The sequence below is a fragment of the Mustelus asterias genome, unplaced genomic scaffold (assembly GCF_964213995.1).
Source record: "Mustelus asterias unplaced genomic scaffold, sMusAst1.hap1.1 HAP1_SCAFFOLD_3712, whole genome shotgun sequence".
Taxonomy (NCBI): domain Eukaryota; kingdom Metazoa; phylum Chordata; class Chondrichthyes; order Carcharhiniformes; family Triakidae; genus Mustelus; species Mustelus asterias.
Genome location: NW_027593657.1, coordinates 1 through 12,386, shown reverse-complemented (window position 1 = coordinate 12,386; position 12,386 = coordinate 1). Strand labels below are relative to the sequence as shown.

Below are 12,386 nucleotides of genomic sequence, written 5' to 3'. Positions count from 1 at the left end.
AATTATTCGGAGTTAATTACTGAAATGTGACTGAAGATGAATTCAGCGCCTGACCAGGTAGCAACAGCAATCTAACAAGAGGCTAACTGGGGAAGAATGTTGGCCCTGACAACTGCCTTGACAACTGCTGGAGCGGCACGGTGGCTAGCGCTGCTGTCTTACAGCAGCAGGGACCTGGGTTCGATTCCCGGTTTGGGTTACTGTCTGTGTGGAGTCTGCACATTCTCCCCGTGTCTGCGTGGGTTTCCTCCGGGTGTTCCGGTTTTCTCCTGCATTCTGAAAGACTGTGCTGGTTAGGGTGCATTGCGCCGGAGTGTGGCGACGAGTGAGTTGAAACGCGACTGAAGATGAATTCAGCACCTGACCAGGTAGCGACGGCAATCTAACAAGTGGCTAACTGGGCAAGAATGTTGGCCCAGACAACTGCCTTGCTGGGGCGGCACGGTGGCACAGTGGTTAGCGCTGCTGCCTCACAGCGCCAGGGACCCAGCTTCGCATTCCCAGCTTGGGTCACTGTCTGTCTGGAGTCTGCACATTCTCCCCGTGTCTGTGTGGGTTTCCTCCGGGTGCTCTAGTTTCCTCCCACAGTCTGAAAGACTGTGCTGGTTCGGGTGCATTGTCCTGAACAGGCGCCGGACTGTGGCGACTTGGGGAATTTCACAGTAACTTCATTGTAGTGTTTATGTAAGCCTTACTTGTGACTTCCTCCTGCTCCTCATCCTTCCTCCTGCTCCAATCCACAATTCCACAACTCCAATCCCCTTCCCTCCTCCCCTGACTCTCAGTAGGCTGCAGTCCCGCACCCTCCAGTATCTCACCAGAGTGTGGACAGAATCGACAACTCTGAGGACACCGGGGGTACTGTTAGTTTGCAATAAATCCCCAATTGTGAATTCAAGCAGGTTCCACCAGACTTTCACAATCCGGCAAGAATCAACACTTCAAATGGTAAATGCAAAAGCTTTATTCACTATTAAAGGACAGAAAGATAACAAGTTAAAAAGATAAAAAGGCGTAATATAATTAACAGCAATGAACAGTAAGAGGAGAAAGTTTAACTTGAACAATCAAACAGACTTTCCTCGGTTGCTCAGTCTGAAGGTGTGAAGTGATAATTCCAAAACCTGAATAACACGAGAACAAAATGGCCACTCCAAACCTTCATTTTTACCCCCGTCACTCACACTCTCTTCACTCAAATTAGCCCAAGGGTTGCCCAATAATTGGGTCATTTAACCATCTGCTGATGAATAATTGGCGCCGATTCCCACTTGCTTTTTTTAAAGCTTAACGTTTATTTATTAGTGTCACAACTAGGCTTACATTAACACTGCAATGAAGTTACTGTGAAAATCCCCTAGTCGCCACACTCCGGCGCCTGTTCGGGTACACCGAGGAAGAATTTAGCATGGTCAATGCACCTAACCTACACATCTTTGGACAATTGAGCAAGGGGCAATTTAGCATGGCCAATCCACCTAACCCGCACATAGAGTCATCGAGTCATAGAGGTTTACAGCATGGAAACAGGCCCTTCGGCCCAACTTGTCCATGCCGCACTTTCTTTTTTAAAACCCCTAAGCTCATCCCAATTGCCCGCATTTTGCCCATATCACTCTATACCCATCGTACCCATGTAACTATCTAAATGCTTTTTAAAAGACAAAATTGTACCTGCCTCTACTACTACCTCTGGCAGCTTGTTCCAGGCATTCACCACCCTTTGTGTGAAAAAATTGCCCCTCTGGACACTTTTGTATCGCTCCCCTCTCACCTTAAACCTATGCCCTCTAGTGTTAGACTCCCCTACCTCTGGGAAAAGATATTGACTATCTAGATAGCTGATTTGTGCCCCTCATTATTTTATAGACATTATAAGATCACCCCTCAGCCTCCTACACTCCAGAGAAAAAAGTCCCAGTCTATCCAGCCTCTCCTTTCACTCAATCCATCAAGTCACAGTAGCATCCTGGTAAATCTTTTCTGAACTCTTTCTAGTTTAATAATATCCTCTCAAGAATAGGGTGAACAGAATTGCTCACAGTATTCCAAGTGTGGCCTTACCAATGTCTTGTACAACTTCAACAAGACGTCCCAACTCCTGTATTCAATGTTCTGACCGATGAAACCAAGCATGCCGAATGCCTTTTTCACCACTCTGTCCACCTGTGAACCTAAGTCATCTTTCAGACCGTGGGAGGAAACTGGAGCACCTGGAGGGAACCCACGCAGACACGGGGAGAACGTGCAGACTCCACACAGACAGTGACCCAAGTCAGGAATCGAACCCGGGTCCCTGGCGCTGTGAGGCAGGAGTGCTAACTACTGTGCCACCGTGCCTCCCATGCATCTCCTGGTGTTTTAATGCAAATGCTTGCTAAAAAATGAGACTATTTGAATCAGGCCCCATTCCTTTTCCAACTGAGTGTAATTTGCCAAGGGTGCGAAAGTTTGGAGTTTAGCCACTTACAATTTTCATCATTTATGACTAATGTATTTAAAATCAAGCATTAATTATGTGTAATTATAAAATGTAAAAGATTATAAACTTTGTGTTACAGATTATATTCCCAGCCTTTCGAATAGATCTATTGATTAATTGCTTATTCTTTAATTGTCTCAGAATTAAGGCTCTTCACTTTACGAATCTGGCTGGTTTCCAGTAATGCAGTAACTGCGGGTTGCTCTCGGCCTACCTCCTGCTCCAATCCACACTTCCACAACTCCCATCCCCTTCCCTCCTCCCCTGACTCTCAGTCCCGCACCCTCCAATATCTCACCAGGGTGTGGACAGGATGGACAACTCTGAGAGCCTCACAATTATCCTCACACTTCACACACTCCTGTCGGAGTCACTGGAGAGCAGTCGGGAACTGGAAGCGTGACTGCTTCCCCGCTGCCACCCCCCCCCCCCCCCTTTCGCTGTCCCGGGAGCTGGGGTGGGTTGAGTGAGCCGCTCTGTCCAAGCTTTAGCACTCACCTGATGAAGGAGCGGCGCTCCGAAAGCTCGTGCTACCAAATAAACCTGTTGGACTTTAACCTGGTGTTGTGAGACTTCTTACTGTCCCAGTTTGAGCAGGCTGGTCCATCCACTCAGCTGCTGGGAGCAACACTGAAGTGTAAAGTGGGAGTTGCTGCTGGATCGAGGACGTGAGTTACCCCCAGACTGGAATCAATCTCAGCTCCTTCAGTCGGTGCAGCCCCTGAACCTAAGCTCAGAGAAACTCTGCCCATCACCCAGTGTTAGACAGTTCATTAACAGAGTTAATATATTGCACGCTGGTTAGTGAGAGGTCACCTTCTAACTAAACAAACCCTTTGGGATTTTTACATGAAGAATCGGATAGATTATTAGAAGAAAATGATGCTAAAAGAGCACAGGGAGATCCCATTGCACAGCACAGAGCGTGATGCCTTTAGCAGCGGAATAGCAGCATGTACTGGGTCCCACGGGGCTGGACTTTGCATCGTCGGGATGGGGAGTTGAGGGGGTAAATTGGGGTAAATTGCACTCAGTGACCCCGAGTAGTCACCTCACAATATTCCCCTTTAGAGAGTGTGCGAGTCCCATCACAGATGAACGGGAAGCTCCAATGAGTTGCTGGTTTCAGTGGGGGGGGGGGGGGGGGGGCAGTCGGAGCCCCTCTACCTGATGGGGGTGGGATTGGGGGACGGGGGGGGGGGGGGAGGTAGGAAACTGAACCCCGGAGTTGTTGCTTCCATTGTATTGTATCCCAATGGGTGGTAAATGTCAATGCCCCTGAGGAGGGCATTAAATCAAACATAAAATTAATAGGATTAATAAATCTCGAATTAAATGGCTTCAAATTTGGATTTTTCAACGAATGATATAAATGGCAAGATTCTTGGCCGAGCCCAGTGACACCGTTCAATGTTGATTCAAACACCCATTCGTGCGGCAGCTTTTGTCTTATTGGTAAATTTGACAAAATCTCCAGCATTCTGTGCCAGGCGTTTCACTGCATTTTCTGCCTTTTTAACTTTGTCCTCAGTGTCGAGATTAAACCATTCGGTGCCTCCGTCCAGCTTTGCTTTAAAGTCCTTCAATTCATCTTGAACCTCTTTCTCTTTCTCATTGGCGCTCACCGCTACGTGACACACAGGTATCAGTTGTCGGGGGTTTCCTGTCTGAAGTTGAGAGAGCCGCTTCTCTGGATTCTGAGAAAAACCCACTTTGTAATATGTGGTGTCCTTCTCATGGATTAAGTAGATGTGTGTAACCTGAAGGAGAGAAGGAGCTTACATTTAATCTGCAACTTTCACAATCTCCCAACATCCCCGATGTTGTACACAAACATCCCAAAGTGGCAACATGAGGAATAACAGACACAAGAGTATTGGGAGGGGTGGGAGCAGCTCTGACGTACAGTGGGGATTGGAGGTGGTGGGGGATTGGAAAAGGGTTCAGATGGGGAATTCCTGAACTGTAGCCTTTAATTGTTTTTTTTTTCATTCTGGGGGTGGGAGGAGGGTAAATATGACTGGGATAAATAAACCCAGGTTTTAATTACTACAAATTCCAATTTACCAAATGCTGAATAAAGAAACACACTTTGCAGAGTCCAGCCCAGTGACAGTGTTTGCTGCTGATTGAAACCCCCTGTGGGAGGGGAAACATGACCATCGCCACTGAACTGGGATGTCAGTTCCGGATAACACTTACCAACTCAATGCCAGGAAACACATTTGCCAAATCACGTTGCTGAGAGATCCGATACTTCTTCAATGTCTGCCGTTGAAGGTTGGAACTTTTCACTTTCTGAACAGTTTCTTCATGCTCGCTGTCGGACAGCCGTGCATGACATGCAAGCGAGGTCTTTATCCCGCAAACAGCCTCAAACTCAGCAAGCTGAGCTCTTGGATTCTCTGACCTTCCCACACAGAAATAATCAGTGCCGACCAGCTGGAACACGTAGGTGTGTACAATCTGAAGTTGAGAAAGAAGTAACATTCATAAAACACCTTCGACAATCTCCACGTCATCCAAAATTCGACAACAAACGACATCCCAAGGCAGAAACGTGAGGATAAAGGAACCCAGACCCATGAGGGGGGTATTAGGAGGGGGGGAAACTGCCTGGTCACAGGTTGGGGGGTCAATAAGGAGAATAAAAGGCAGCAATTTCTGACTTAAAATCCTGAGCCAATCAGCAAATTCAGGGAAAAGCCGAGAATCGAAGATAACCAGAAACACTTTCTCTAAACTGGGTGTAACCTCCTCACTCAGAGAAATGTCTATTTCCATAGAAGCAAAGAACTTTACAGTGCAGAAGGAGGCCATTCAGCCCATTGAGTCTGCACCGACCACATTCCCACACAGGCCCGATCCAAAGAACCCCAGCCATTTACTCTGGCTCGTCACCCTGACACCAAGGGGCAATTTAGCACAGCCCAATCCACCTAACCCGCACATCTTTCAGACTGTGGGAGGAAACTGGAGCACCCGGAGGAAACCCACGCAGACACGGGGAAAATGTGCAGACTCCGCACAGACAGTGACCCAAGCTCGGAATTGAAACTGAATCCCTGGTGCTGTGAGGCAGCAATGCTAACCACTGTGCCGCCCCATTGTCCTTCATAAAGGATGACAGTGAATCTGTGGATACTACACAGCCCGGAGGCTGCTGATAAATCCTTCCCAATATTTAACCTTTCCCTCAGGATTTTACACAAATTCCCAAACCCATTTATGTCCATCTCAAATAACCTGTCCAATCCCTTCAGCATTTTAAAATCCTCAGTCGCTCCGTCTCTGAGCCTGTGTCTGTCGAACAAGTCAAACTGGATCTGAATAATGTGGAGCCTGAATATTGCTGATTCTCCTGATCACTTTCCACTCCACACAGTCCCAGTATTCTCAGACTGTGCTTCCCCTGTCTGTACTCTCAGACTGTGCTTCCCCTGTCTGGTCTCACAGACTGGACTTCCCCTGTCTGTACTCTCAGACTGTGCTTCCACTGTCTGTACTCTCAGACTGTGCTTCCCCTGCCTGTACACTCAGACTGTGCTTCCCCTGTCTGTACTCTCAGCCTGTGCGTCCCCTGTCTGTACTCTCAGACTGTGCTTCCCCTGTCTGTACTCTCAGACTCTGCTTCTCCCTGTCTGAAAGCTCAGACTGTGCGTCCCCTGTCTGTACTCTCAGACTGTGCTTCCCCTGCCTGTACTCTGAGACTGTGCCTCCCCTGTCTGTGCTCTCAGACAGTGCATCCCCTGTCTGTGCTCTCAGACTGTGCATCCCCTGTCTGTGCTCTCAGACTGTGCTTCCCCTGTCTGTACTCTCAGACTGTGCTTCCCCTGTCTGTACTCTCAGACTGTGCTTCCCCTGTCTGTATTCTCAGACTCTGCTTCCCCCTGTCTGAACGCTCAGACTGTGCTTCCCCTGTCTGTACTCTCAGACTGTGCTTCCCCTGTCTGTACTCTCAGACTGTGCTTCCCCTGTCTGTATTCTCAGACTCTGCTTCCCCCTGTCTGAACGCTCAGACTGTGCATCCCCTGTCTGTGTTCTCAGACTGTGCTTCCCCTGTCTGTACTCTCAGACTGTGCTTCCCCTGTCTGTATTCTCAGACTCTGCTTCCCCCTGTCTGAACGCTCAGACTGTGCTTCCCCTGTCTGTACTCTCAGACTGCACTTCCCCCTGTCTGTACTCTCAGACTGTGTTCCCCTGTCTGTGCTCTCAGACTGTACTTCCCCTGTCTGTAATCTCAGACTCTGCTTCCCCTGTCTGTACTCTCAGACTCTGCTTCCCCTGTCTGAAGTCTCAGAATGTGCTTCCGCCTGTCTGGACTCTCAGATGGTGTTTCCGCTGTCTGGACTCCCAGACTATGCTTCCCATGTCTGTACTCTCAGACTGTGCTTCCCCTGTCTGAACTCTCAGACTGTGCTTCCCCTGTCTGTACTCTCAGACTGTGCTTCCACTGTCTCTACTCTCAGACTGTGCTTCCACTGTCTGTACTCCCAGACTGTGCTTCCCCTGTCTGTACTCTCAGACTGTGCTTCCCATGTCTGTACTCTCAGACTGTGTTCTCCTCTCTCTGCTCTGAGACTGTGACTCCCCTGTCTGTAATCTCAGACTGTGCTTACCCTGTCTGTGCTCTCAGACCGTGCTCCCCCTGTCTGTCCTCTCAGACTGTGCTTGCCGTGTCTGTACTTTCAGACTGCAGTTCCCCTGTCTGTCGTCTCAGACTTTGCTCCCCTGTCTGTAGTCTCAAAAAACAAAGAACAGTACAGCACAGGAAACAGGCCCTTCAGCCCTCCAAGCCTGTGCCGCTCATTGGTCCAACTAGACCATTCGTTTGTATCCCTCCGTTCCCAGTCTGCTCATGTGACTATCTTAAGTCTTAAACGATGCCAGCGTGTCTGCCTCCACCACCCTACTTGGCAGCGCATTCCAGGCCCCCACCACTCTCTGTGTAAAAAACGTCCCTCTGATATCTGAGTTATATCCCGCCCCTCTCACCTTGAGCCCGTGACCCCTCGTGACCTCCAACGTGGGAAAAAGCTTCCCACTGTTCACCCTATCTATATCCTTCATAATCTTGTACACCTCAATTAGGTCTCCCCTCATTCTCCGTCTTTCCAGGGAGAACAAGCCCAGTTTACCCAATCTCTCCTCATAGCTAAGACCCTCCTTACCAGGCAACATCCTGGTAAACCTTCTCTGCACTCTCTCTAAAGCCTCCACGTCCTTCTGGTAGTGCGGCGACCAGAACTGGACGCGGTATTCCAAATGTGGCCTAACCAGCATTCTATACAGCTGCAACATCAGACCCCAGCTTTTATACTCTGTACCCCCGTCCTATAAAGGCAAGCATACCATATGCCTTCTTCACCACCTTCTCCGCCTGTGCTGCCACCTTCAAGGATTTGTGGACTTGCACACCAAGGTCCCTCTGTGTTTCTATACTCTTGATGGCTCTGCCATTTATTGTATAACTCCCCCCTACATTAGTTCTTCCAAAATGCATCACTTCGCATTTCTTCGGATTAAATTCCATCTGCCATTTCTCCGCCAAATTTTCCAGCCTATCTATATCCTGCTGTATTGTCCGACAATGCTCATCGCAATCCGCAAGTCCAGCCATCTTCGTGTCATCTGCAAACTTGCTGATAACACCAGTTACACCTTCTTCCAAATCATTTATATATATCACAAATAGCAGAGGTCCCAGTACAGAGCCCTGCGGAACACCACTGGTCACAGACCTCCAGCCGGAAAAAGACCCTTCGACTGTTATCCTCAGACTGTGCTTGCTCTGTTTGTACTCTCAGACTGTGCATCCCCTTCCTGTACTCTCAGACTGTGCTTGCTCTGTCTGTACCCTCAGACTCGGATCTCTGTAGATCGCGGCCACTTTCTGGATTTTTCTCTCTGGATCTTCTCCCAGTCGGAATTGGGTTGTGATTGGTGAAACCCATTTCACAAATAGTTCCTGTTTCCCCATTGGAGCTGGGAATTAGTAAAAGGTAATAATGATAAGAGAGTATAGGTCGATCCCAATGGACAAGGGGGCGTTTCCTTGTGCTGTAGAGTAGCAGCACGAGGGCTGGAGATAAGATTGTGGTGACCATGGGTTTAGGGGATAAATTGGGGTTGAAACCATCCAATGACCCTGGGCAGTCACCTCACAATATTCCCCTTTAGAGAGTGTGCGAGTCCCATCACAGATGAACGGGAAGCTCCAATGAGTTGCTGGTTTCAGTGGGGGGGCAGTCGGAGCCCCTCTACCTGATGGGGGTGGGATTGGGGGACGGGCAGGGGGGTGGGCTGGATCCAGCAGCTTTGATTGGGTGGGAGGTGTTGCTGAAGATATCAAATTGCCCCGAGAGGGGATGGTGGGGTGGGGTGAGGGGAAAGTATGACTGGGATAAATAAACCCAGAATTAAATTACTTCACATTGTAAAACACACTTTGCAGAGTCCAGCCCAGTGACAGTGTTTGCTGCTGATTGAAACCCCCTGTGGGAGGGGAAACCTGACCATCGCCATGGAACTGGGATGTCTGTTCCGGATAACACTAACCAACTTCATGCCCAGTATCACATTTAGCAACACATCATTGTTACCTGAGAGCTGCTCGAAATCGTGTGCAGCAAATCCAGTGAATCTGGTACTTTCTGTTTCTCAGCAACTGCTCCATCCTCGCTGCTGGGCTGTTTGGCATGTTTTGTAAGCGACAGTTTCATCAATTCACTCGCAATCTCATCAACCTGAGAATCCTCTGATCTTTGTCCACTCTGAAGTTGAGAAAGAAGTAACATTCATAAAACACCTTCCACAATCTCCACATCGTCCAAAATCCGACAACAAACGACATCCCAAGGCAGAAACGTGAGGATAAAGGAACCCAGACCCATGAGGGGGGTATTAGGAGGGGGGGAAACTGCCTGGTCACAGGTTGGGGGATCAATAAGGAGAATAAAAGGCAGCAATTTCTGACTTAAAATCCTGAGCCAATCAGCAAATTCAGGGAAAAGCCGAGAATCGAAGATAACCAGAAACACTTTCTCTGTAAACTGGGTGTAACCTCCTCACTCAGAGAAATGTCTATTTCCATAGAAGCAAAGAACTTTACAGTGCAGAAGGAGGCCATTCAGCCCATTGAGTCTGCACCGACCACAATCCCACACAGGCCCGATCCAAAGAACCCCAGCCATTTACTCTGGCTAGTCACCCTGACACCAAGGGGCAATTTAGCACAGCCCAATCCACCTAACCCGCACATCTTTCAGACTGTGGGAGGAAACTGGAGCACCCGGAGGAAACCCACGCAGACATGGGGAGAATGTGCAGACTCCACACAGACACTGACCCAAGCTAGGAATTGAAACTGAATCCCTGGTGCTGTGAGGCAGCAATACTAACCACTGTGCCGCCCCATTGTCCTTCATAAAGGATGACAGTGAATCTGTGGATACTACATAGCCCGGAGGCTGGTGATAAATCCGTCCCAATATTTAACCTTTCCCTCAGGATTTTAGACACATTCCCAATCCCATTCGTGTCCATCCCAAATAACCTGTCCAATCCCTTCAGCATTTTAAATTCCTCAGTCGCTCCGTCTCTGAGCCTGTGTCTGTCTAACAAGTCAAACTGGATCTGAATAATGTGGAGCCTGAATATTGCTGATTCTCCTGATCACTTTCCACTCCACACAGTCCCAGTATTCTCAGACTGTGCTTCCCCTGTCTGTACTCTCAGACTGTGCTTCCCCTGTCTGTACTCTCAGACTGTGCTTCCGCTGTCTCTACTCTCAGACTGTGCTTCCCCTGTCTGTACTCTCAAACTGTGCTTCCACTGTCTGTACTCTCAGACTGTGCGTCCCCTGTCTGTACTCTCAGACTGTGCTTCCGCTGTCTCTGCTCTCAGACTGTGCTTCCGCTGCCTGTGCTCTCAGACTGTGCTACCCCTGTCTGTACTCCACTGTCTGTAGTCTCAGACTGTGCTTCCATTGTCCGTACCCTCAGTCTTTGCTTCCCCTGACTGTACTCTCAGACTGTGCTTCCTCTGTCTGGACTCTCAGACTGTGCTTCCCCTGCCTGTACTCGCGGACTGTGCTCCCCATGTCTGTTCTCACAGATGTGCTTCGCCTGTCTGTACTCTCAGACTGTGCTTCCCCTGTCTTTAGTCTCAGACCGTGCTTCCCCTGTCTGTACTCTCAGACGGTGCTCCCCATGTCTGTTCTCTCAAACTCCGCTTCCCCTGTCTGTGCTCTCAGACTGTGCTACCCCTGTCTGTACTCCACTGTCTGTAGTCTCAGACTGTGCTTCCATTATCCGTACCCTCAGTCTTTGCTTCCCCTGTCTGTCCTCACAGACTGTGCTTCCCCTGACTGTACTCTCAGACTGTGCTTCCACTGTCTGTATTCTCTGACTTTGCTTCCCCAGTCTGTACTCTCAGACTGTGCCTCCCCTGTCTGTACTCTCAGACTGTGCTTCTGCTGTCTGTACTCTCAGACTGTGCCTCCCCTGTCTGTACTCTCAGACTGTGCTTCCGCTGTCTGTACTCTCAGACTGTGGTTCCCCTGTCTGTACTCTCAGACTGTGCTTCCACTGTCCGTTCTCTCGGACTGTGCTTCCCCTGTCTGTACTCTCAGACTGTGCTCCCCCTGTATGTACTCTCAGACTGTGCTTCCCTGTCTGTACTCTCAGACTGTGCTTCCCCTGTCTGTACTCTCAGACTGTGCTTCCCCCGTCTGTACTCTCAGACTGTCCTTCCCCTGCCTGTACTCTCAAACTCTGCTTCCCCTGTCTGTACTCTGACACTGTGCACCCCTTCTCTGTACTCTCGTACTGTGCTTCCCCTGTCTGTACTCTCAGACTGGACTTCACCTGTCTGTACTTTCAGACTGTGCTTCCCCTGTCTGTATTCTCAGACTGTGCTTGCTCTGTCTGTACCCCCCTGTCTGTCGTCTCAGACTGTGCTTCCCCTGTCTGTACTCTCAGACAGTGCTACCCCTGTCTGTACTCTCAGACAGTGCTTCCCCTGTCTGTATTCTCAGACTATGCTTCCATTGTCCATACTCTCAGACTGTGCTTCCTCTGTCTGTTCTATAAGACTGTCCTTCCCCTGACTGTACTCTCGGATTGTGCTTTCCCTGTCGGCACTCTCAGACTATGCTTCCGTTGTCTGTACTCTCAGACTGTACTCCACAATTCTGTACTCTCAGACTGTGCTTCCCCTGTCTGTACTCTCAGACTGTGCTTCCCCTGTCTGTACTCTCAGATTGTGCATCCCTGTCTGCACACTCAGACTGTGCTTCCGCTGTCTGTACTCTCAGACTGTGCGTCCCCTGTGTGTACTCTCAGACTGTGCTTACCCTGTCTGTACTCTCAGACTGTGCTTGCTCTGTCTGTACCCTCAGACTGGGATCTCTGTTGATCGCGGCCTCTTTCTGGATTTTTCTCTCTGGATCAGCACATGGAGCACACCACGATGTTAGGGAGTGGGATAGCTTGATCTTGGTTTCAGATAAAGCTCGGCACAACATCGTGGGCCGAAGGGCCTGTTCTGTGCTGTACTGTTCTATGTTCGATCTTCTCCTAGTCGGAATTGGGTTGTGATTGGTGAAACCCATTTCATAAATTTTTCTTGTTTCCCCATTGGAGCTGGGAATTAGTAAAAGGTAATAATGATAAGAGAGTATAGGTCGATCCCAATGGACAAGGGGGCGTTTCCTTGTGCTGTAGAGTAGCAGCACGAGGGCTGGAGATAAGATTGTGGTGACCATGGGTTTAGGGGATAAATTGGGGTTGAAACCATCCAATGACCCTGGGCAGTCACCTCACAATATTCCCCTTTAGAGAGTGTGCGAGTCCCATCACAGATGAACGGGAAGCTCCAATGAGTTGCTGATTTCAGTGGGGGG

The 12,386-nt window shown here is 49.3% G+C and overlaps 1 protein-coding gene across 1 annotated transcript; it reads right to left on the bottom strand.

The window, feature by feature from the left end:
* Positions 1-946: 946 nt before the first annotated feature.
* Positions 947-9,359, bottom strand: LOC144490738 (uncharacterized). The gene is made up of 3 exons (XM_078208448.1): positions 9,085-9,359; positions 4,685-4,948; positions 947-4,242 (listed from the first exon to the last, which is right to left on the bottom strand). The coding sequence occupies exons 1-3, from the start codon at positions 9,277-9,279 to the stop codon at positions 3,901-3,903; spliced, it is 801 nt and encodes a 266-aa protein (XP_078064574.1). The 5' UTR covers positions 9,280-9,359; the 3' UTR covers positions 947-3,900.
* Between the last annotated feature and the right edge of the window lie 3,027 nt (positions 9,360-12,386).